Source organism: Pseudophryne corroboree, chromosome 5 (genome assembly GCF_028390025.1).
Source record: "Pseudophryne corroboree isolate aPseCor3 chromosome 5, aPseCor3.hap2, whole genome shotgun sequence".
Classification (NCBI taxonomy): Eukaryota; Metazoa; Chordata; class Amphibia; order Anura; family Myobatrachidae; genus Pseudophryne; species Pseudophryne corroboree.
This window is the reverse complement of record NC_086448.1, coordinates 176652538-176674839: the sequence shown is the minus strand read 5'-3', so window position 1 is coordinate 176674839 and position 22302 is coordinate 176652538. Positions and strand designations below refer to the sequence as shown.

General features: G+C 45.6%; 1 protein-coding gene across 3 annotated transcripts in view; it reads right to left on the bottom strand.

Annotated features, from left to right (window-relative positions):
* RNF32 (ring finger protein 32) overlaps positions 1-22302 on the bottom strand; it is a 169821-nt gene that overhangs the window by 42652 nt on the left and 104867 nt on the right. For all 3 annotated transcript variants that reach the window (XM_063924831.1, XM_063924832.1, XM_063924830.1), the window contains 2 exons: positions 13905-14029; positions 1079-1187 (listed from right to left, as the gene is read on the bottom strand). In XM_063924831.1, the coding sequence (XP_063780901.1) occupies positions 1079-1187; positions 13905-14029 (234 nt within the window). The remainder of the gene's footprint in view (positions 1-1078; positions 1188-13904; positions 14030-22302) is intronic.

Below are 22302 nucleotides of genomic sequence, written 5' to 3'. Positions count from 1 at the left end.
GCTTATTTAGATACTCAATTGAGTTTTTATTATGCTATATGTGTTTACAAACTGATATTAAATCTATTAATTGATTTTTAACCAGCGCTCCTTATCTTTGCTTTTAGCTCACCAAAGATATATATATTCATTTTATCTGACATCCAGAGTGTCCTATAGGAGCTGCGATTGGAAGCTATATATTACATGTATTGAAAAAAAAAATGTTTTCTTGTGTATACAGGTAGTTTTATTTGTTCTTGTGCGCCTGATTAACTATTCATATACACTCAAGTAACGTTGAGTGCATTTTGAAAAGTAAAATTATCTTAGCACTTCTGTGCAGATTGCTTTGAACACAGTCTGTCGTTTCACAAAGATGTTTCCAAACTGAAAGTTAGGTGTATCGATCCTGTATTACAGTAATATCAGCTATAAAAGCTTACGGTTTTTACTGACATTGCATACGATTGCAATATCTATTGGCGTTTCTGGGTGGTAACTGGGGGGGTGGCTAGCAAGATGCGGGCGTGTCGCAGTCAGTGACTGCATCCAAGAACATAGTTGCACAGACCCAGACGGCCATGTTCTGACAGACATTCTGCGCCTCCATAGGGCTGGTGCAATGTCCATTGGTATAACCAATGGTGCATCTTTGTGCGCACAGCGACATATTAGTGATGCAGCCGGTGGCTGTCTCAGTAGGAAGCCCATTAGTTGTGGCATTACCATAAAGCACCTCTGAACCAGGCCCATTATTCTATACCATACTGTATATATTAGCATGATACCATATAGAACAGATAGCAGGCTGTGTGGTGTATGTCTGAGAATTTCTTCCTCCTCATGCTCTCCCTTAGAACATAATAAAGTTATTAGCATGACTGACATTTTATGAGTAAATGGGGTGACCTATGATTTCCTTGTGATTCACTGATTTTAAGTGCAATCCATAATAAATTAAATAAATCAAGATGAGCAAAAGTCCAGTGTTGTAAAATATTCCCCAACATGTATTGTGTTTCTGACATCTATAAATCCAGACTAAGAGTGAGGTTAATATTTTTCTTGCCCCAAAGAAAATAATCAGGTACAGTACCTTCTTTTCAAAGAACTTTTTGCGTAATTTGGGGTTTTTGGGAGGCGTTGTCTGTCTTAGGTGTTTGTACCATTTTCGCACAATGTATCCCCTCCAGCAGGCTTGTATCCTGTGACAGAAGATAAACATGCCTTACTGCAGAGCACTGATCTCACATCCAACAGTATGTCATCCCTCACTATACAGGCACTCTATATCCTTTATTATATACATCACCCGTCACTTCACTCCTTCCTATACAGGCACTCTATATCCTGTATTATATACATCACCCGTCACTTTACTCCTTCCTATACAGGCACTCCATATCCTTTATTATATACATCACCCGTCACTTCACTCCTTCCTATACAGGCACTCTATATCCTGTATTATATACATCACCCGTCACTTTACTCCTTCCTATACAGACACACCTTATCCTGTATTATATACCTCACCCATCACTTTACTCCATCCTATACAGTCACTCCATATCCTTTATTATATACATCACCCATCACTTTGCTCCTTCCTATACAGGCACTCTATATCCTTTATTATATACATCACCCGTCACTTTACTCCTTTCTATACAGTCACTCCATGTCCTGTATTATATAAATCACCCGTCACTTTACTCCTTCCTATACAGACACTCCATATCCTGTATTATATACATCACCCGTAACTTTACTCCTTCCTATACAGGCACACCTTATCCTGTATTATATACATCACCCGTCACTTTAGTCCTTCCTATACAGACACACCTTATCCTGTATTATATACCTCACCCATCACTTTACTCCTTCCTATACAGGCACTCCATATCCTATATTATATACATCACCCATCACTTTGCTCCTTCCTATACAGTCACACCTTATCCTGTATTATACACATCACCCATCACTTTGCTCCTTCCTATACAGGCACTCTATATCCTTTATTATATACATCACCCGTCACTTTACTCCTTTCTATACAGTCACTCCATGTCCTGTATTATATAAATCACCCGTCACTTTACTCCTTCCTATACAGACACTCCATATCCTGTATTATATACATCACCCGTAACTTTACTCCTTCCTATACAGGCACACCTTATCCTGTATTATATACATCACCCATCACTTTACTCCTTCCTATACAGTCACTCCATATCCTGTATTATATATATCACCAATCACTTTACTCCTTCCTATACAGGCACTCCATATCCTGTATAATATACATCACCCGTCACTTTACTCCTTCCTATACAGTCACTCCATATCCTGTATTATATACATCACCCGTCACTTTACTCCTTCCTATACAGTCACTCCATATCCTGTATTATATATATCACCCATCACTTTACTCCTTCCTATACAGGCACTCCATATCCTGTATTATATACATCACCCGTCACTTTACTCCTTCCTATACAGGCACACCTTATCCTGTATTATATACATCACCCGTCACTTTACTCCTGCCTATACAGTCACTTCATATCCTGTATTATATACATCACCCGTCACTTTACTCCTTCCTATACAGGCACTCCATATCCTGTATTATATACATCACCCGTCACTTGACTCCTTCCTATACAGGCGCACCTTATCCTGTATTATATACATCACCCGTCACTTTACTCCTTCCTATACAGGCACACCTTATCCTGTATTATATACATCACCCGTCACTTTACTCATTCCTATACAGGCACTCCATATCCTGTATAATATACATCACCCGTCACTTTACTCCTTCCTATACAGTCACTCCATATCCTGTATTATATACATCACCCGTCACTTTACTCCTTCCTATACAGGCACACCTTATCCTGTATTATATACATCACCCATCACTTTACTCCTTCCTATACAGTCACTCCATATCCTGTATTATATATATCACCCATCACTTTACTCCTTCCTATACAGGCACTCCATATCCTGTATAATATACATCACCCGTCACTTTACTCCTTCCTATACAGTCACTCCATATCCTGTATTATATACATCACCCGTCACTTTACTCCTTCCTATACAGTCACTCCATATCCTGTATTATATATATCACCCATCACTTTACTCCTTCCTATACAGGAGACTCCATATCCTGTATTATATACATCACCCGTCACTTTACTCCTTCCTATACAGGCACACCTTATCCTGTATTATATACATCACCCGTCACTTTACTCCTTCCTATACAGTCACTCCATATCCTGTATTATATACATCACCCGTCACTTTACTCCTTCCTATACAGGCACTCCATATCCTGTATTATATACCTCACCCGTCACTTTACTCCTTCCTATACAGGCACACCTTATCCTGTATTATATACATCACCCGTCACTTTACTCCTTCCTATACAGGCACACCTTATCCTGTATTATATACATCACCCGTCACTTTACTCCTTCCTATACAGGCACACCTTATCCTGTATTATATACATCATCCATCACTACGCTTCTTTCTATACAGGCACACCTTATCCTGTATTATATACATCACCCATCACTTTACTCCTTCTTCCTATACAGGCACTCCATATCCTTTATTATATACATCACCCGTCACTTTACTCCTTCCTATACAGGCACACCTTATCCTGTATTATATACATCACCCGTCACTTTACTTCTTCCTATATAGGCACTCCATATCCTGTATAATATACATCACCCGTCACTTTACTCCTTCCTATACAGGCACTCCATATCCTGTATTACATACATCACCCGTCACTTTACTCCTTCCTATACAGACACACCTTATCCAGTATTATACACATCACCCGTCACTTTACTCCTTCCTACACAGGCACTCCATATCCTTTATTATACACATCACCCGTCACTTTACTCCTTCCTATACAGGCACTCCATATCCTGTATTATATACGTCACCCGTCACTTTACTCCTTCCTATACAGGCACACCTTATCCTGTATTATATACATCACCCATCACTACGCTTCTTTCTATACAGGCACACCTTATCCTGTATTATATACATCACCCGTCACTTTACTCCTTCCTATACAGGCACTCTATATCCTGTATTATATACATCACCCGTCACTTTACTCCTTCCTATACAGACACACCTTATCCAGTATTATACACATCACCCGTCACTTTACTCCTTCCTACACAGGCACTCCATATCCTTTATTATACACATCACCCGTCACTTTACTCCTTCCTATACAGGCACTCCATATCCTGTATTATATACATCACCCGTCACTTTACTCCTTCCTATACAGGCACACCTTATCCTGTATTATATACATCACCCATCACTACACTTCTTTCTATACAGGCACACCTTATCCTGTATTATATACATCACCCATCACTTTACTCCTTCTTCCTATACAGGCACTCCATATCCTTTATTATATACATCACCCGTCACTTTACTCCTTCCTATACAGGCACACCTTATCCTGTATTATATACATCACCCGTCACTTTACTCCTTCCTATACAGGCACTCCATATCCTGTATTATATACATCACCCGTCACTTTACTCCTTCCTATACAGTCACTCCATATCCTGTATTATATACATCACCCGTCACTTTACTCCTTCCTATACAGACACACCTTATCCAGTATTACACACCACCCATCACTTTACTCCTTCCTATACAGTCACTCCATATCCTGTATTATATACATCACCCGTCACTTTACTCCTTCCTATACAGACACACCTTATCCAGTATTACACATCACCCGTCACTTTACTCCTTCCTATACAGGCACTCCATATCCTGTATTATATACATCACCCGTCACTTTACTCCTTCCTATACAGGCACACCTTATCCTGTATTATATACATCACCCGTCACTTTACTCCTTCCTATATAGGCACTCCATATCCTGTATAATATACATCACCCGTCACTTTACTCCTTCCTATACAGGCACTCCATATCCTGTATTATATACATCACCCGTTACTTTACTCCTTCCTATACAGGCACTCCATATCCTGTATTATATACATCACCCGTCACTTTACTCCTTCCTATACAGGCACACCTTATCCTGTATTATATACATCACCCATCACTACGCTTCTTTCTATACAGGCACACCTTATCCTGTATTATATACATCACCCGTCACTTTACTCCTTCCTATACAGGCACTCTATATCCTGTATTATATACATCACCCGTCACTTTACTCCTTCCTATACAGACACACCTTATCCAGTATTATACACATCACCCGTCACTTTACTCCTTCCTACACAGGCACTCCATATCCTTTATTATACACATCACCCGTCACTTTACTCCTTCCTATACAGGCACTCCATATCCTGTATTATATACATCACCCGTCACTTTACTCCTTCCTATACAGGCACACCTTATCCTGTATTATATACATCACCCATCACTACACTTCTTTCTATACAGGCACACCTTATCCTGTATTATATACATCACCCATCACTTTACTCCTTATTCCTATACAGGCACTCCATATCCTTTATTATATACATCACCCGTCACTTTACTCCTTCCTATACAGGCACACCTTATCCTGTATTATATACATCACCCGTCACTTTACTCCTTCATATACAGGCACACCTTATCCTGTATTATATACATCACCCGTAACTTTACTCCTTCCTATACAGACACACATTATCCTGTATTATACACATCACCCATCACTTTACTCCTTCTTCCTATACAGGCACTCCATATCCTGTATTATATACCTCACCCGTCACTTTACTCCTTCCTATACAGACACACCTTATCCTGTATTATATACATCACCCGTAACTTTACTCCTTCCTATACAGGCACTCCATATCCTGTATTATATACATCACCCGTCACTTTACTCCTTCCTATACAGGCACTCCATATCCTGTATTATATACATCACCCGTCACTTTACTCCTTCCTATACAGGCACACCTTATCCTGTATTATATACATCACCCATCACTACGCTTCTTTCTATACAGGCACACCTTATCCTGTATTATATACGTCACCTTCCTTACTAAGGGGCTCATTTATTATTACTTGCAGTCTACCTCCCAAAGGTACCCTTTATTGTACCATTGGTGAGTTGTCAGAACTGGGACTCTGATAGGAGCCCATCTCGGCAATCACTAAAAAGTAACTTGCCCCTATGAACTACTGGGAACAAGAGAAGGGCTGGGCTCAAGTGGGGGAGGGTCATAAACAGCTTCTCCACGAGCTTTCCTGTCACATGAATGCCTGACAGACACTACTCGCAGCTTCTACTGCACTCCACCTTCTAGCCTGATGTGATGCACCGATATTGTATTATTCCTGTTACCTTATTTATTGTTTTGGGGCTTTCATTGTAGTCTCTACTCTCTTAGTTTTCATTGTGTGCTACATTTTCCCATTGTGGTCTACCTTTCTATCATTCCAGATCTAGATCTGGAGGGATGACAGTGACGTATTTTGTATGTTCATGGCCAGTGTCATCAAGATAACTCAAACTACCCATCAATGCTCAGGAAGTGATAGTACTTTTATATGCTCTAGTCCAAGCACAGTCTCTCCTATGTGGAGAGGCTGTAAAGACACAGTCAGCGGTGACACACATCAACCACCAGGGAAACACCAGGGGCTAATACCAAGTGTAGAGAACTGGCAAGCAGACATTCTCAGCAGGCATGCTCTACACACCAAACGATGGTCATCACTTCATTTGGAAGTGTCTCCACAATTAGTGGAGAAGTGGGATTAAACAGATGTTGACATGATGACATTTTAGTTGAAACACAATGTAAAATGTTATTGCCCAAGGACAGGGATTCCAGAGATGTTTTTAATAGACATGCTGATGAACCTGGGAGATGTCAGCTAATTTCTCTTGTCTTCAGTAGCAATGCTTCTAAGTCTTCTAACGAAGGTAAAAAGTCAAAGTGTCCATGCAATTCTTGTTCAAGAAGTATGGCAGCAGGTTCAAGGTTTTTGCATCAGAAGAAGCTAATTTGGGATGGAAGCTTTTGTGCACAGCAGATTCAGACTGCTTCCCTCATAGGGAAAGGTTCCCCCAATCGGATGTATGAGAAGTAGGGGGTTTTATATATACTCTAAATCCCTTCTTCAAAGTCCGTTAGAGACAATACTGGGGATACTGGGTGTTCAGTCTTTATGTTCTGGGTTCTTCCTATATGCTGTAAGTCGTTGTGGGCGGATACGTTTTGTCTTTCTTTTGCTCTCTCTACCCTGTGTGTGTGTCTCTCTCTCCATTTCTGTTGGGCTCAGTTGGAAAATTAACTTGTGTTCTAGAGTACAGCTAGGGGATATAGAGGCACAAGATCACAGAGCCCAAGCTTCTGTATGTACTGTAGCGCTATAGTGACCCCCATTGTTCTAGTATCCTCAATGTATTTTGAGAAAAGGATTTAACCTAAGTATCAAATCAGTCCCTCTTCCCCAATTAGTGCTAACTGTTGCTTTTCTAGATAGATATTCTTGCTACTTTTGTCTTTATTGAAAAGTTTAATTTATTCCTATGCGTATTATTATTCTCAGATAACTGATTGTATGCAGATCACTGAATTTCTGTGTACCCTAAGCTGTTCCTCTTGACACCATCTGTAAGAAGCCAGTGAAATTGAAATATAAGTTTCCCTGTAGACTATTGGCTTCTACGCAATAACGAGATTTATGGTAAGAACTTACCTTTGTTAAATCTCTTTCTGCGAGGTACACTGGGCTCCACAAGGATAGACATTGGGGTGTAGAGTAGGATCTTGATCTGAAGCACCAACAGGCTCAAAAGCTTTGACCTTCTTCCCAAGATGCATAGCGCCGCCTTATGTTAACCAGCCCAATGCAGTAGCAAGGAAAAGAGACGCCAACTGCAAGTTGCCACAAACACCACACTCTCCCGACAGGAGAAAGTGTCAGCGGCTACAGCCACACCAACCCAAAGAAGCTAAGTGCGTCAGGGTGGGCGCCTTGTGGAGCCCAGTGTACCTCGCAGAAAGAGATTTAACAAAGGTAAGTTCTTACCATAAATCTCGTTTTCTGCTGCGGGGTACACTGGGCTCCACAAGGATAGACATTGGGGATGTCCTAAAGCAGTTCCTTATGGGAGGGGATGCACTGTAGCGGGCACAAGAACCCCGCGTCCAAAAGAAGCATCCTGGGAAACGGCAATATTGAAGGCATAGAACCTTATAAACATGGTCCAAGGACCACGTTGCCGCGCTGCACAATTGTTCAAGGGTCACACCACGGCGGACCGCCCAAGAAGGTCCCACAGACTGAGTAGAATGGGCCGTAATGTGAGCAGGAGCTGATAGACCAGCCTTCACATAAGCATGTGCAATCACCATTCTAATCCATCTGGCCAAAGTTTGCTTGTGAGCAGGCCAGCCACATTTGTGAAAACCAAATAGAACAAAGAGAGAATCAGATTTCCTAATAGAAGCAGTTCTCTTCACATAGATATGGAGAGCCCGTACCACATCCAAAGACCGCTCTTTGGGAGACAAGTCAGGAGAGACAAGGGCCGGAACCACAATCTCCTGATTAAGGTGGAACGAAGAAACCACCTTAGGTAAATAACCGGGACGGGTCCTAAGAACCGCCTGGTCACGGTGAAATATCAGATATGGGGAACTACAAGACAAGGCACCCAAATCCGACACTCTTCTAGCAGAGGCAATAGCCAGCAGAAACACCACCTTAAGGGAAAGCCACTTAAGATCAGCTGAACCAAGCGGTTCAAACGGAGACTCTTGTAACGCCTCCAAAACCACCGACAAGTCCCAAGGAGCCACAGGCGAGACATAGGAAGGTTGGAGTAAAGGTATGAACATCAGGTAAGGTCGCAATTTTTCTCTGAAACCACACCAACAAGGCAGAAATATGAACGTTGAGGGAGGCCAGACGCAGTCCTAAGTCTAGGCCCTGCTGAAGAAAAGCCAAAAGCTTGGTTGTACTAAACTTGGAAGCGTCATAATTGTTAGATGCGCACCAAAAAAAGTAAGAATGCCAGACCCTATGGTAAATCCAAGCAGAAGCCGGTTTCCGGGCTCGCAACATAGTTTGAATGTTTGAAAAACCCTTTAGCCCTCAAGACGGAAGCTTCAAGAGCCACGCCGTCAAAGACCGCCGGGCCAGGTCCTGGTAGACACAGGGGCCCTGAACGAGGAGGTCTGGGTGTTGTGGAAGTAGAATTGGACGCTCTGACGAGAGGTCCTGAAGGTCTGAGAACCAGTACCGTCTGGGCCACGCTGGAGCTATGAGAAGCAGGATTCCTCCTTCCTGCTTGAACTTCTGAATTACCCTGGGCAGGAGTGACACTGGAGAGAACACGTACGGCAGCCGAAATTTCCATGGCACCGCCAGCGCATCCACAAATGCTGCTTGGGGATCCCTAGTCCTTGCTCCGAAGACCGGAACCTTGTGGTTGTGTCGAGACGCCATCAGATCCACGTCTGGAAGGCCCCACCTTTCCACTAGGAGTCGAAACACTTCTGGATGGAGGCCCCACTCTCCGGCGTGTACGTCCTGATGACTGAGAAAGTCCGCTTCCCAATTCAGGACTCCCGGAATGAATATTGCCGATATGGCCGGTAGATGGCGTTCCGCACATTGAAGAATCCGTGAGACTTCCTTCATTGCCAAGCGGCTTCGAGCGCCGCCTTGATGATATATGTAAGCCACTGAGGTGTCATTGTCCGGCTGTACTTGAACAGGACAGTTCTGTATTAAATGCTGGGCCAAGTTCAATGAATTGATGACCGCCCGCAATTCCAGAATGTTGATCCTTGGTCCACCGACCCTGAAGGGAGTGTTGCTCCAACACCGCGCCCCAACCCCTTAGGCTGGCATCCGTCCTCAAGAGGACCCAGTCGGGTATCCAGAAGGGACGACCCCTGCACAATCGGTCCTGGAGCCAACAGTACAGCGACAGACGGACCTCTGGAGTCAATGAGATCATGTGAGACCTGATCCGGTGAGGCAGGCCGTCCCACTTGGCCAGAATCAGCCTTTGGAGAGGGCGAGAATGAAATTGAACATACTCCACCATGTCGAATGCTGACACCATGAGGCCCAGCACCTGCATCGCCGAATGTATCGACACTTGCAGACGAGATAGGAAGCAACGAATCCTGTCCAACTCGCTGGTTGTGAGTGTCCAATAGCGCTCCCAGGTGCACCATGCTCTGAGCAGGGACCAGAGAAGATTTCTTCCAGTTGATGAGCCACCCGTGGGTTTGCAGAAACCGCACAGTCAGATCTAGGTGACGTAGGAGAATTTCTGGAGAATTTGCCAGGATCAACAAGTCATCCAGATACGGTAGGATCCTGACCCCTGGACGGCGGAGTACCGCCATCATCACCACCATAACTTTGGTGAAGACTCGCGGAGCCGTGGTTAAACAAAAAGGTAACGCCCGAAACTGGTAATGGAGGTTGCCAACCGCAAACCTTAGGTATTGCTGATGCGACACTGCTATAGGAATATGCAGGTAAGCATCCTGTATATCCAGGGTATAATCCCCAGGTTCCAAGGCCAGAACAATAGAGCGAAGGGTTTCCATACGGAACTTGGAAATTCACACAAACTTGTTCAATGCCTTGAGATTGAGAATGGGCCGGGAGGACCCATTCGGTTTCGGGACTAGAGACAGCGGAGAACAGTACCCCTGGCCCCTCTGAGCAAGAGGCACCTGTACTACCACTCCTGTGTCCAGGAGGGTCTGTACCACCGAATAGAGAGTCTTCGCCTTTGTCTGGTCCGAAGGGACGTCTGTCAGGCAAAATCGATGAGGGGGACAGTTTTTGAAGGCTATGGCGTAACCTCGAGTGACGACTTCCCATACCGAGGCATCTGAAGTGGTCTTCAACCATTCCTGGGTATACCCTAGAAGCCGGCCCCCCACCCTGGGGTCCCCAGGGGGAGGCCTGCCCCGTCATGCGGCAGGCTTATCGGTCTTGGAAGCAGGCTGACGGGCAGCCCAGGCTTTTACTTACCAGGTTTGGGAATGCAGGCCTGTTTGTAGAACGCCTGACCTTGCTTTACCTGAAGGACGAAAGGGACGAAAGGAAGTACTTTTAGCCTTCGGCACAGAAGGAGCAGTACTTGGCAGACAGGCTGTTTTGGCAGTAGCCAAATCAGCAACTATCTTATTTAGGTCCTCTCCGAGCAAGATATTTCCCTTAAAAGGGAGTTACCTCCAGGGTTTTTCTAGAATCCAGATCCACAAACCAGGATCTCAGCCACCATATCCGGCGAGCCAGGACTGACGTAGCAGAAGCCTTGGCTGCCAGAACACCGGCATCAGAAGCCGCCTCCTTAATATAGTGAGAAGCTGTGACAATATATGACACGCATTGTCTAGCATGGTCAGAAGAGATTTCAGCTTCCAACTCTTGGGCACACGCTCCAATAGCTTCTGCAGCCCATGTCGCTGCAATAGTGGGCCTTTGCACAGCACCCGTGGCGGTGTAAATCGCTTTCAGACAACCCTCCACACGTTTATCAATAGGCTCTTTTAGAGACTACTGACTGACAGGCAGAGCTGAGGAAACCACCATCCTTGCCACATGCGAGTCCACTGGAGGAGGTGTCTCCCAATTTTTAGACAGCTCTGGCACGAGGGGATAGCGACAAGCAGCTTCCTGTGAGGCACGAACTTCTTACCTGGATTTTTCCCAGGATTCCTGACGTATATCAACCAGGTGATCAGAGTGAGGTAAAACTTGTTTAACCACCTTCTGACTCTTGAATCTATCTGGTTTCTTAGGAGGAACGGATGGCTCGGGATCATCCGTAATCTGCAGAATCAACTTAATAGCCTCCAATAGATCAGGAACATCCACTTGTGAACTACTATCCCCATCACTATTATCAGTGTCAGAATCTGTGGGGTCAGTGTAAACGCCATCCTCATCAGACAAGGTATCAGTGACAGCAGTGGATTGTGAGGAAGTAATGGCCCGCTTAGAGGACTCCTTGGTCTTAGGCGGGCGAGGGTTAGACTTTTTAGTAGTCAGGGACTGGTTAAATTTTTGTAACTGAGTGAACAATCTGCCACGGGGACCATATACGGTTGGACCGGCATAGGAGGTCCCAAAGGGGGCGTTAGTTTAGTAACTAGCGTATTCAGTAGCATAGAGACGGTAGCCCACGGCGGGTCATTCTGGACCCCCGTTGCTATAGTCCCACTTGGGGGCAAGGAACCCCCAGAACCAGAGCCCTCAGCTGCTGTAATTTCCTCAAAAGTATCTGTGGCCCCAGCACCACTACCAGTGTGTTCAGCCCCAGAACCGTTACCCTTATAAGCAGACATGTTATAACTTGCAGTATAAGGTAACATAGTACAATTTGTCAGCAGCACAATACCTGACCCAAACCCCTGCACAGTGTTGTCAGCACAAACAGGGATTCAGGAGAGATATGGTGACTAAAATCACAGAGAAAAATACAATTTAAGTATATCTTATGAATATCCTATATCATGTATTACAAACCTGACGCACCTAGCCCCCTCAGGTTATAGAATATAGGAATAGCAAGCTGAGTGAGAGACACAAAATGGAGGTCACACAGCAAGCCAATGGACACACATATAGTCACCGTTTGTACAATGCAGAAGTTATGACAAGCAATAATACTGCACTGGACTAGCTTATATATAGCTATGTAATCAATAGATATAACACTGCACAGTAAAGACTGGATGTATATCACAGGGTACTTGTACCAGATAGCCCTGACTAAATGCACTCTTTCTTAACTAACACTGTCTAAACAACATGTAGAATACTTTAGTGTCTTGTAAAGGCACAGCGCTGACTATCAGGCGGCTTTACAAAGGAGGATTTGCCCAAGCAATCCCAGGAACAGTGTAGCTGGGTAAATGGCGCCCAAACACTGACAGGGAGTGAGGGAGAGACAGATATGCAGCTCCAGGGCGGAAACATTTACTGTAAATGGTGCCCTGGGGCTGGGGGAGGGGCTCCAGGTCTAAGCCTTATCCCCTCTGCTGGCAAAACCACCTGGTACTGCGGGCTACTTGTAAAAAGGTTTAGAGAGAAAACCTGACCTGCACCCATGCCCTGGTGATCTAGTGGGATCGCCTGTATGCCACAGTGTCCACCGCCAGTGTGCGCGGCCCACCTCCCACCGGCCGCGCCGGATCGCGATAAAGTGCGGGTCCCACGTGCGGGACCCACTTACCTCCTCCCGAAGTGCGGCCACGTGATCCCGGAGAGCCCCAGCCATGTGTGACTGACTTGGAAGAAAACCGGAGCCTCCTGCTGTAGGTACCCGGCAACCAGGGCGCGGGAGTGTACAGCGCCGCTGGGGGAGAGATGGAGCTGCAGCAGGTGATGTCTACTGACATCCAGCACAATCTGTGCCTCTGCTGCAGCCATTGTAGTCTTCTTTTTTCCTCAGAAAAAGCTTTTTCTAGAGCTGCTGTGAGCAGCTCTTCCTGTCACATGCTTGCACTGCAAGCACCAACTACAAACTGAGCTCCTGTGCACGGAGGCGGGGTGATATAGGAGGCGGCGCTATGCATCTTGGGAAGAAGGTCAAAGCTTTTGATCCTGTTGGTGCATTTGGATCAAGATCCTACTCTACACCCCAATGTCTATCCTTGTGGAGCCCAGTGTATCCCGCAGCAGAAATATATTTATATTCAGTTCACCTCCCATTTCCCTGGTTTATATCACTACTTAAATTTGATGCATTTATTTGCCCATCTTATGGTATGAATAAAAAACCAACACTAACCAATGCCCTGCACTGTTTGCAGGAGGGCTGTTACCTGGTAGCGCATTTTGCTTTGAAGTGTCGAGCTGCATCATGTATTACTCTGGTCTGATAATGATTCTTTCTACACATCGGGCAAGTCTTTCTGCCGGTAAACCTCTCATACGCTTCTAAGCACACCTGTAGTAAAACACAGAGATACTAAGAGTGCAATACATGATTAGAAAACAGTATTTGCATGTAACTTAACTTCCCCTTTGGCTGCAATCAATCACATGACCGACAACTGGGGAGGAGGACATTACTTATCTTCTGCAAATGTCCATTATACACACAATGAAGAGTATGCATGTGATGGTATTATACAGTATAATGAAGCGTATGTGTGTGATGGAAGTATACGGTATAATGAAGAGTATGTATGTGATGGAAGTATACAGTATAATGAAGAGTATGCATGTGATGGTATTATAAGGTATGATGAAGAGTATGAATGGTACTAGACAGTATAATGAAGAGTATGCATGTGATGGTATTATAAGGTATGATGAAGAGTATGAATGGTACTAGACAGTATAATGAAGAGTATGTATGTGATGGTATACAGTAAAAAACGAGTTTGCATGTGATGGTATTATACAGTGTAATGAAGAGTATGTATCTGATGGTATTACACAGTGTAATGAAGAGTATGTATGTGATGGAAGTATACGGTATAATGAAGAGTATGTATGTGATGAAGGTATACAGTATAATGAAGAGTATGCATGTGATGGTATTATACAGTGTAATGAAGAGTATGTATCTGATGGTATTATACAGTGTAATGAAGAGTATGCATGTGATGGTATTATACAGTGTAATGAAGAGTATATATGTGATGGAAGTATACGGTATAATGAAGAGTATGTATGTGATGAAGGTATACAGTATAATGAAGAGTATGCATGTGATGGTGTTATAAGGTATGATGAAGAGTATGAATGGTACTAGACAGTAGAGATGTGCACTTGACATTTTTCGGGTTTTGTGTTTTGGTTTTGGGTTCGGTTCCGCGGCCGTGTTTTGGGTTCGACCGCGTTTTGGCAAAACCTCACCGAATTTTTTTTGTCGGATTCGGGTGTGTTTTGGATTCGGGTGTTTTTTTCAAAAAACACTAAAAAACAGCTTAAATCATAGAATTTGGGGGTCATTTTGATCCCAAAGTATTATTAACCTCAAAAACCATAATTTCCACTCATTTTCAGTCTATTCTGAACACCTCACACCTCACAATATTATTTTTAGTCCTAAAATTTGCACCGAGGTCGCTGGATGACTAAGCTAAGCGACCCTAGTGGCCGACACAAACACCTGGCCCATCTAGGAGTGGCACTGCAGTGTCACGCAGGATGGCCCTTCCAAAAAACACTCCCCAAACAGCACATGACGCAAAGAAGAAAAAAAGAGGCGCAATGAGGTAGCTGTGTGAGTAAGATAAGCGACCCTAGTGGCCGACACAAACACCTGGCCCATCTAGGAGTGGCACTGCAGTGTCACGCAGGATGGCCCTTCCAAAAAACACTCCCCAAACAGCACATGATGCAAAGAAGAAAAAAAGAGGCGCAATGAGGTAGCTGTGTGAGTAAGATAAGCGACCCTAGTGGCCGACACAAACACCTGGCCCATCTAGGAGTGGCACTGCAGTGTCACGCAGGATGGCCCTTCCAAAAAACACTCCCCAAACAGCACATGACGCAAAGAAGAAAAAAAGAGGCGCAATGAGGTAGCTGTGTGAGTAAGATAAGCGACCCTAGTGGCCGACACAAACACCTGGCCCATCTAGGAGTGGCACTGCAGTGTCACGCAGGATGGCCCTTCCAAAAAACACTCCCCAAACAGCACATGACGCAAAGAAGAAAAAAAGAGGCGCAATGAGGTAGCTGTGTGAGTAAGATAAGCGACCCTAGTGGCCGACACAAACACCTGGCCCATCTAGGAGTGGCACTGCAGTGTCACGCAGGATGGCCCTTCCAAAAAACACTCCCCAAACAGCACATGACGCAAAGAAGAAAAAAAGAGGCGCAATGAGGTAGCTGTGTGAGTAAGATAAGCGACCCTAGTGGCCGACACAAACACCTGGCCCATCTAGGAGTGGCGCTGCAGTGTCACGCAGGATGGCCCTTCCAAAAAACACTCCCCAAACAGCACATGACGCAAAGAAGAAAAAAAGAGGCGCAATGAGGTAGCTGTGTGAGTAAGATAAGCGACCCTAGTGGCCGACACAAACACCTGGCCCATCTAGGAGAGGCACTGCAGTGTCACGCAGGATGGCCCTTCCAAAAAACACTCCCCAAACAGCACATGACGCAAAGAAGAAAAAAAGAGGCGCAATGAGGTAGCTGTGTGAGTAAGATAAGCGACCCTAGTGGCCGACACAAACACCTGGCCCATCTAGGAGTGGCACTGCAGTGTCACGCAGGATGGCCCTTCCAAAAAACACTCCCCAAACAGCACATGACGCAAAGAAGAAAAAAAGAGGCGCAATGAGGTAGCTGTGTGAGTAAGCTAAGCGACCCTAGTGGCCGACACAAACACCTGGCCCATCTAGGAGTGGCACTGCAGTGTCACGCAGGATGGCCCTTCCAAAAAACACTCCCCAAACAGCACATGACGCAAAGAAGAAAAAAAGTGGCGCAATGAGGTAGCTGTGTGAGTAAGATAAGCGACCCTAGTGGCCGACACAAACACCTGGCCCATCTAGGAGTGGCACTGCAGTGTCACGCAGGATGGCCCTTCCAAAAAACACTCCCCAAACAGCACATGACGCAAAGAAGAAAAAAAGAGGCGCAATGAGGTAGCTGTGTGAGTAAGATAAGCAACCCTAGTGGCCGACACAAACACCTGGCCCATCTAGGAGTGGCACTGCAGTGTCAGGCAGGATGGCCCTTCCAAAAAACACTCCCCAAACAGCACATGACGCAAAGAAGAAAAAAAGAGGCGCAATGAGGTAGCTGTGTGAGTAAGATAAGCGACCCTAGTGGCCGACACAAACACCTGGCCCATCTAGGAGTGTCACTGCAGTGTCACGCAGGATGGCCCTTCCAAAAAACACTCCCCAAACAGCACATGACGCAAAGAAGAAAAAAAGAGGCGCAATGAGGTAGCTGTGTGAGTAAGATAAGCGACACTAGTGGCCGACACAAACACCTGGCCCATCTAGGAGTGGCACTGCAGTGTCACGCAGGATGGCCCTTCCAAAAAACACTCCCCAAACAGCACATGACGCAAAGAAGAAAAAAAGAGGCGCAATGAGGTAGCTGTGTGAGTAAGATAAGCGACCCTAGTGGCCGACACAAACACCTGGCCCATCTCGGAGTGGCACTGCAGTGTCACGCAGGATGGCCCTTCCAAAAAACACTCCCCAAACAGCACATGACGCAAAGAAGAAAAAAAGAGGCGCAATGAGGTAGCTGTGTGAGTAAGATAAGCGACCCTAGTGGCCGACACAAACACCTGGCCCATCTAGGAGTGGCACTGCAGTGTCACGCAGGATGGCCCTTCCAAAAAACACTCCCCAAACAGCACATGACGCAAAGAAAAATGAAAGAAAAAAGAGGTGCAAGATGGAATTGTCCTTGGGCCCTCCCACCCACCCTTATGTTGTATAAACAGGACATGCACACTTTAACCAACCCATCATTTCAGTGACAGGGTCTGCCACACGACTGTGACTGAAATGACGGGTTGGTTTGGACCCCCACCGAAAAAGAAGCAATTAATCTCTCCTTGCACAAACTGGCTCTACAGAGGCAAGATGTCCACCTCATCATCATCCTCCGATATATCACCGTGTACATCCCGCTCCTCACAGATTATCAATTCGTCCCCACTGGAATCCACCATCTCAGCTCCCTGTGTACTTTGTGGAGGCAATTGCTGCTGGTCAATGTCTCCACGGAGGAATTGATTATAATTCATTTTAATGAACATTCATCTTCTCCACATTTTCTGGAAGTAACCTCGTACGCCGATTGCTGACAAGGTGAGCGGCGGCACTAAACACTCTTTCGGAGTACACACTTGTGGGAGGGCAACTTAGGTAGAATAAAGCCAGTTTGTGCAAGGGCCTCCAAATTGCCTCTTTTTCCTGCCAGTATAAGTACGGACTGTCTGACGTGCCTACTTGGATGCGGTCACTCATATAATCCTCCACCATTCTTTCAATGGGGAGAGAATCATATGCAGTGACAGTAGACGACATGTCCGTAATCGTTGTCAGGTCCTTCAGTCCGGACCAGATGTCAGCATCAGCAGTCGCTCCAGACTGCCCTGCATCACCGCCAGCGGGTGGGCTCGGAATTCTGAGCCTTTTCCTCGCACCCCCAGTTGCGGGAGAATGTGAAGGAGGAGATGTTGACAGGTCGCGTTCCGCTTGACTTGACAATTTTGTCACCAGCAGGTCTTTGAACCCCAGCAGACTTGTGTCTGCCGGAAAGAGAGATCCAAGGTAGGTTTTAAATCTAGGATCGAGCACGGTGGCCAAAATGTAGTGCTCTGATTTCAACAGATTGACCACCCGTGAATCCTTGTTAAGCGAATTAAGGGCTCCATCCACAAGTCCCACATGCCTAGCGGAATCGCTCCCTTTTAGCTCCTCCTTCAATGCCTCCAGCTTCTTCTGCAAAAGCCTGATGAGAGGAATGACCTGACTCAGGCTGGCAGTGTCTGAACTGACTTCACGTGTGGCAAGTTCAAAAGGTTGCAGAACCTTGCACAACGTTGAAATCATTCTCCACTGCGCTTGAGCCAGGTACATTCCACCTCCTATATCGTGCTCAATTGTATAGGCTTGAATGGCCTTTTGCTGCTCCTCCAACCTCTGAAGCATATAGAGGGTTGAATTCCACCTCGTTACCACTTCTTGCTTCAGATGATGGCAGGGCAGGTTCAGGCGTTTTTGGTGGTGCTCCAGTCTTCTGTACGTGGTGCCTGTACGCCGAAAGTGTCCCGCAATTCTTCTGGCCACCGACAGCATCTCTTGCACGCCCCTGTCGTTTTTTAAAAAATTCTGCACCACCAAATTCAAGGTATGTGCAAAACATGGGACGTGCTGGAATTTGCCCATATTTAATGCACACACAATATTGCTGGCGTTGTCCGATGCCACAAATCCACAGGAGAGTCCAATTGGGGTAAGCCATTCCGCGATGATCTTCCTCAGTTGCCGTAAGAGGTTTTCAGCTGTGTGCGTATTCTGGAAACCGGTGATACAAAGCGTAGCCTGCCTAGGAAAGAGTTGGCGTTTGCGAGATGCTGCTACTGGTGCCGCCGCTGCTGTTCTTGCGGCGGGAGTCCATACATCTACCCAGTGGGCTGTCACAGTCATATAGTCCTGACCCTGCCCTGCTCCACTTGTCCACATGTCCGTGGTTAAGTGGACATTGGGTACAACTGCATTTTTTAGGACACTGGTGAGTCTTTTTCTGACGTCCGTGTACATTCTCGGTATCGCCTGCCTAGAGAAGTGGAACCTAGATGGTATTTGGTAACGGGGGCACACTACCTCAAGAAATTGTCTAGTTCCCTGTGAACTAACGGCGGATACCGGACGCACGTCTAACACCAACATAGTTGTCAAGGCCTCAGTTATCCGCTTTGCAACAGGATGACTGCTGTGATATTTCATCTTCCTCGCAAAGGACTGTTGGACAGTCAATTGCTTGGTGGAAGTAGTAAAAGTGGGCTTACGACTTCCCCTCTGGGATGACCATCGACTCCCAGCAGCAACAACAGCAGCGCCAGCAGCAGTAGGCGTTACACGCAAGGATGCATCAGAGGAATCCCAGGCAGGAGAGGACTCGTCAGAATTGCCAGTGACATGGCCTGCAGGACTATTGGCATTCCTGGGGAAGGAGGAAATTGACACTGAGGGAGTTGGTGGGGTGGTTTGCGTGAGCTTGGTTACAAGAGGAAGGGATTTACTGGTCAGTGGACTGCTTCCGCTGTCGCCCAAAGTTTTTGAACTTGTCACTGACTTATTATGAATGCGCTGCAGGTGACGTATAAGGGAGGATGTTCCGAGGTGGTTAACGTCCTTACCCCTACTTATTACAGCTTGACAAAGGCAACACACGGCTTGACAAATGTTGTCCGCATTTCTGGTGAAATACTTCCACACCGAAGAGCTGATTTTTTTGGTATTTTCACCAGGCATGTCAACGGCCCTATTCCTCCCACGGACAACAGGTGTCTCCCCGGGTGCCTGACTTAAACAAACCACCTCACCATCAGAATCCTCCTTGTCAATTTCCTCCCCAGCGCCAGCAACACCCATATCCTCCTCATCCTGGTGTACTTCAACACTGACATCTTCAATCTGACTATCAGGAACTGGACAGCGGGTGCTCCTTCCAGCACTTGCAGGGGGCGTGCAAATGGTGGAAGGCGCATGCTCTTCACGTCCAGTGTTGGGAAGGTCAGGCATCGCAACCGACACAATTGGACTCTCCTTGTGGATTTGGGATTTCGAAGAACGCACAGTTCTTTGCGGTGCTTTTGCCAGCTTGAGTCTTTTCATTTTTCTAGCGAGAGGCTGAGTGCTTCCATCCTCATGTGAAGCTGAACCACTAGCCATGAACATAGGCCAGGGCCTCAGCCGTTCCTTGCCACTCCGTGTGGTAAATGGCATATTGGCAAGTTTACGCTTCTCCTCCGACAATTTTATTTTAGATTTTGGAGTCCTTTTTTTACTGATATTTGGTGTTTTGGATTTTACATGCTCTGTACTATGACATTGGGCATCGGCCTTGGCAGACGACGTTGCTGGCATTTCATCGTCTCGGCCATGACTAGTGGCAGCAGCTTCAGCACGAGGTGGAAGTGGATCTTGATCTTTCCCTAATTTTGGAACCTCAACATTTTTGTTCTCCATATTTTAATAGGCACAACTAAAAGGCACCTCAGGTAAACAATGGAGATGGATGGATACTAGTATACTTATGGATGGACCAGCGACTGCCGACACAGAGGTAGCTACAGCCGTGGACTACCGTACTGTGTCTGCTGCTAATATAGACTGGATGATAATGAGATGAAATCAATATATATATATATATATATATATAATATCGCTAGTACTGCAGCCGGACAGGTATATATATTTATTATGTAATGACTGATGACGGACCTGCTGGACACTGTCAGCTCAGCAGCACCGCAGACTGCTACAGTAAGCTACTATAGTAGTATGTATCAAGAAGAAAGAGAGAAAAAAAACCACGGGTAGGTGGTATACAATTATAAATGGACCAGCGACTGCCGACACAGAGGTAGCTACAGCCGTGGACTACCGTACTGTGTCTGCTGCTAATATAGACTGGATTATAATGAGATGAAATCAATATATATATATATATAATATCACTAGTACTGCAGCCGGACAGGTATATATATTTATTATGTAATGACTGATGACGGACCTGCTGGACACTGTCAGCTCAGCAGCACCGCAGGCTGCTACAGTAAGCTACTATAGTAGTATGTATCAAGAAGAAAGAGAAAAAAAAAAACCACGGGTAGGTGGTATACAATTATGGATGGACCAGCGACTGCCGACACAGAGGTAGCTACAGCCGTGGACTACCGTACTGTGTCTGCTGCTAATATAGACTGGATGATAATGAGATGAAATTAATATATATATATATATATACAAACAGAGAACCCAGCACTCACCAAAGTAAACTCACTTATCCTCAACAATGTGAGTGGTAAGTGCATAGCTGAGCCCCGCTTCTGGTGCGGTGAGTGCTGTGGTTTTTACTCTGTGTGTATATGAAGGGGTTAATCTATGGTTAGCTCTTATTAACCGTGGCCACTAGCTTTCTCATGCACCCCTGTGTGGACTTTATTATCCTGAACCTGTCTCAGCTGTTTTTTAGCAATCATCTTTGAGCCAGTGCAATAGGTGACTAGTGTGCCTTTAAAAGCCATATAGTCTGTGGCAGGTACACATTACATCTAGCAGGCAGATGATGCAGCAGTGTGGTAGTCAGGTTTTAAGACTCTGTGATAGTGTAGGACCTGTATGAAGGTGGGGTACCTTGAATCGGTATGCAGGCTTCCGTGCATTGGCCAATCCACCAACTAAACCCCCATCATTTATTTATTGAATTGTTGAGGATAAGTGAGTTTACTTTGGTGAGTGCTGGGTTCTCTGTTTGTATTTATTAGAGCGATGTGGTCATGGGCTACATGCACCCCGCCCTGTGAGTGGTAAGTACAGCTGTGTACCCCGCTTCTGTGGTGGAGAGTGCAGTGTTACATGCACCCCACCCTGTGAGTGGTAAGTGCATAGCTGAGCCCCGCTTCTGGTGCGGTGAGTGCTGTGGTTTTTACTCTGTGTGTATATGAAGGGGTTAATCTATGGTTAGCTCTTATTAACCGTGGCCACTAGCTTTCTCATGCACCCC